At 43.6% G+C, this 4,641-nt stretch overlaps 1 protein-coding gene across 1 annotated transcript in view; it reads right to left on the reverse strand.

The window, feature by feature from the left end:
* The window catches only part of YEATS2 (YEATS domain containing 2), a 46,912-nt gene that overhangs the window by 23,612 nt on the left and 18,659 nt on the right, over window positions 1-4,641 (reverse strand). The window contains exons 11-12 of the mRNA XM_009880772.1: window positions 4,102-4,260; window positions 1,681-1,784 (exon numbers count right to left, since the gene is read on the reverse strand). Coding sequence (XP_009879074.1) covers window positions 1,681-1,784; window positions 4,102-4,260 — 263 coding nt within the window. The remainder of the gene's footprint in view (window positions 1-1,680; window positions 1,785-4,101; window positions 4,261-4,641) is intronic.

Here is a 4,641-nt window from a genome sequence, read left to right on the forward strand (position 1 = left end):
ATTCCTGGATCTGAGGCTGGTAGAGAAGTGAAATGCATTTGAGGAAGTTTGTTACGTTTATGTTTTGTTTAATTAAAATAATTATACTCTTTTACAACCAATGTGAACTCCAGAGCCATGGTTTCACAACTACTTGGCCCATCCTCAGGTTGGATTGTGACCAGAAAGCAAGCACTCAGAATCTTAACCTAATACTCCTGCTGTCTTCCTTGTGCTGACACACATGGCTGAAAACAGGTTAGTATTCAACTGGATCAGTTGTCTGCTCTGGTTCACCACACCGCTAAACAACTGGTAGCAAATGGGGGAGAAGGTGTGAAGACAAGGCTAGAGGCATAACCAGTCCTCTCATCAGCAGCATGCATGTAAGACATTTTAAAGTGACAGAAGAAACACAGTCTTAAGTCACTAAAAAAACATACAGAGAAAACTAGCACTCAGTGAAGAGATGAGAAGTGGTTAGTTAAGCACAACCTGTAACACCGCACTATAACATCCTCTTTAAAGAAACCACAAAACTACAGCCTTTCCACCATCCAGAAGGCATAGGGTCATAAATCAAAATACATTTCTGTTTACAGAGCTCTGATTTTTTTATTTTTTAAAATATATTCAGTTTTTAACTTTGCGCTGGAAATAAAGAATTCAACTGTACTAATGACATGTGCCTACTTTGACTCATTTAAAACCTTTCAGAAAGAACTGCCCCAAACCAGTGAAAAATAAAGACTAATGAATGGTTTTCAACATAGTTAAGTGAAACCCATCTGAGCAGACAGGCTTTTAAAAGCTGAATAGCTGCACACCTGACACTTAAAACGTGACTTTGGAGTAATTGCTTCAGACAGCAATCTTCAACACTTTTTCCCTAGCAGACACAGGAAGCATTTCAGTTCCAAATGTAAAGTGATTTTCTCTCCGCAGGCTGACTGGCAAACCTTTCGCCCCCACCATATCCAGAATTAACATTCTTGTGACTTGGAGACAGGGAAACGCTCCTGTTTTCAGCAGCACACCCACCAGATGCTTTCAGAAAGAGCCTCGCTGACATCACTTGCCTGCCAGAAATATCCTTTCTAGTACAAGATGTGGGAGAGATTTTATGTGAGACCGTTCACTCTGTACCTTTTGGGCTTTGCAGATCAGAAGCACGAACCCTATTCATCACTGTTTGTTTGCACATTTGGTTACTCCACTGTTTACACAAACATTTTTCTAAATGCAGGCAGCTGTAAAGCTCCTAAATGAGCTATTTTCAGGCTGCTCGGAACAGCTGCTCCACAAAAATAATGAACAGAGTGACGGTTTTGAGGTAGACACCTCTGGTTTAATCACATACTGTCACTAACAAAGTGAAGAAGATCAAAGTCAGCTACAGAAGAGCATTTTTGAAAGATAAGACACTTTGAGAGCTATGCCCTCCATGGATTTCCTTGTAGAAAAGCAGAAGAGCAGTGTCTTTAACAGAGGTGTAGGCAAATCAAATTACAGCTGCACAAAGTGACACTATCATCTTGTATAACCATGTTCTTATATGGCTCCATCTGTTAGAAACAGTAAACCTTATGAAATGACAACCAAAAGAACTTGCCCAAAATGCAGAATTGACAATACTAAAAAGCCCTTCTTAATAGAAAGCTGGATTTTAAATGGAAAGTACGCACCTAATGAGAACATTACCTTGACAGCTGAGGTGACAAAACTGCTCCCATGGGTCTTTGATACAGGAGATCCAGTTCCATGAGAGGCCTGACAAACACTGGTCAGTTTGCTGGTTGGGCTCCCTGTGTATCGGAAAATAAAGCAGATGTCGGGTGAGGGATGGGGAGCAGTGCCACTGAACACATGAAACCTCTTCTAACAAGAAGCATTGCATTTTGACTCTCTCCATGAGGTACACTGGTGGGAGTTGGCATGGTCACAAAACAAATCCACTACCGAATTGCCACCAGCCGAATTCATGCCCAGGCATCTTCCTGGGTGGCTGAGGATATCCGCTGGAGGTGTGAATATGTGAAATTAGGACAGTAAATGAGCTGCCAGTCAGAATTTGCTGCTGCAGATGTAACACCCTCCACTGCCCAGAAGCCCTCTGAACCTTAGACACTGCCATGGGGAAGGCCTGGAGGAGGCTGGACTGGGATGGAAAAGGAAGGCCAAAAAAGGAGGGAGACGGAGGAGTAACAAGAGGAAGGGACCGAGTGAGGGAGGGAAAAGGAAGAGACAAAAATAGGGAATGAAGACATACGCTCCTCTGTCTGCAGAAGACTGCTCTTGCAAAATCATCATACGGAGATGTGTGCCACAGAACTCTCCTGACCCCCTGAGATGGATGAGGGTGCAGTGGTAACCTTACCCTGCTTTATCAGAGCATGTAAACAACCCTGCTGCTCAGGAGCAGTTTTGTTACTGCTGTTGGTTTGGTTTGTTAGTTTCACTTAAGAGATGCACACATTTGTACACAGTTGTACTACAATTTAAAAGTAAACGAGCAGCCACTTCTTGCAATAATGAGGTTTGGGAAGGCTGGATTTCATACAGCATGAAGTTTCAGATCTCGCCCCTCTTTTTCAATAAGATCTGTGACTTTGTCTGTAATATCACATTACACTCAATCCAGCCTGGCTGCTGTTGCCAAAAAGCCAGTTCCACATTCTCTCTTGCTCCGGGTCTGCTGATAAGGCTATCTGACAAAGCTCAATTTGTGGAGGGGATGGTATTAATTTTCTGCTCTGCTACTGATCTGGTCTGACTCATGCAGGACACACGGGAAGCGGCAGGAGTGTAGGGGAAGGAGAGGCAGCAGGCAGTTTCTTCCAGGCCAGTCTGTACTTACATCGCACTACTGTGGTGGGAAACTGCACCTTTAGTGGAGTTAAGACTCGTATGTCCAAACCGTCTAGTGCATCTACAGATCCTATCCTCCACGTACAAACCTCTACTAGGAGAACATGAAGGTTACCCAAACCATGATAAACCACATATGCAGAGCAGACAGTCAAGCTGGACGTAAGGAAGAAACAGGAAAGAAAAGACAGAAAACGCCCAACCAAACAAAAAAACCCACCCAATTGGTGAAGAAGCTTCAGTGTTACCAAGAAAGCCCCAAAACACTTTAAAAAAATTCAGCTGCGACTATGGTCCCCCTACCAAGTCCCTCTGCGATGAAGTTAAAATGAACAAGACAGCTGTATTCCTTCAGACAAGAGGAAGAATCATTATTAAGAGAAGAATTTTTGCACCTTCCAACCATGCCCAGCGAACGCTTTGCGTGTTACATGGACGCTGCAGTTCACCACATGACTCTGAGTATCCTTCTGAGATGCTGGCAAGCACACACATACACAAACAAGTGTGGTTTTAAATAGATAGCAGTTCTTGGCCACAAATCACAACAAATAAATGACTTCCAAGTGAACTTTCCTCCAGCCCCAGCACAAAGACTACCAGTTGACTCCCATACCCATCATCCATCTCCTGCATTTCAGTCCTCCTCCCACCCTGATCCCAGGCTTATGTCACCATTGAAGCACCAAGGGAATCCAGTTAGAGGAATCCAAACCATCTGGAATCAGATCAGCTAGAAGTTGAGAGCAGCAACAGAAACGAGCATGGCTGTTCTCTTGGTAATTGGAGTCTACTCAATCGTTTCAACACATCTAGAGCACTGTACACTGCAACTTAAGACTGATCTGTGAGTTGCTGCAAGCTCTCCATGCTTTTTGCCCGTATCTGCAACACGGTCCTCACCCAACCACCTGTGCACCGTTTCTGTTTAAATCTCTGTGCACCACAGTCTACATTACTTTCTCCTCTTCCCTTTGTGCCTGCAAAGAACAGGCTGTCTTTGAAGAGGTATCTATGAATTCAATTTGCCTTACACTATGTACTGTTTCCTAAAGGAAGTTATGTTAAATTCTGAGATACCCTTAACGATGTTACATCTGCCAGTTGTGCAAGCCAACAATACCTCCCTCTTTCTTTGCGAGCACTTTTCCATCTTCACAAGCTGAAATACTGTTATTATACTAATCATTTTAAAGGGAGAATAAACTTGATGGGTAAGACTAAGCCACTGCCTTCTGTGATCACACTACACACCTGTGCTTGTGGCTGCTGCTCCAACCATCTGTCCAGGCTTGTCCACAATAATATACGGATTATTAATGACTGAACTAGCAGAGCCTTGCTTCATGTGCACCGGAGTGGAGGTTGGGGTACGAGGTAGCGGAGATGGACTAGGGGTCGATATTGGAGAACCTTAAGAAAAAAAGTCCAATGCTTCTATCTTGTAAATGTTGTAAGAACATAAAAATACAGCAATAGTAGTACTTACTTAAATGGCTTATAGAATGAACACTTTTTGAGGATTCAATTCCCAGCCTGAGCGAGATCACAGGACTTGGAGAAGGAAAGAGGAGACAGAAGGAAAGGAAAAGGCACATAAAACACTATGGCTTATACCTACCCTGGACATTCTCTGCCTACCAGGATAAGCAGGGTTCAAAAGGCACCTTGAGAAGCCATCTGGTCTGTTCCTGAATCCTGAGGTTCGCTACCTAAACCATTGTCACTGCCAAGACCAGTCCATCCAAGGAGATGGAGAAAAAGAGCTAAGCTCCTTGACAGGCGCTCTCTTTC

Source organism: Charadrius vociferus, unplaced genomic scaffold (genome assembly GCF_000708025.1).
Source record: "Charadrius vociferus isolate BGI_N301 unplaced genomic scaffold, ASM70802v2 scaffold643, whole genome shotgun sequence".
Classification (NCBI taxonomy): domain Eukaryota; kingdom Metazoa; phylum Chordata; class Aves; order Charadriiformes; family Charadriidae; genus Charadrius; species Charadrius vociferus.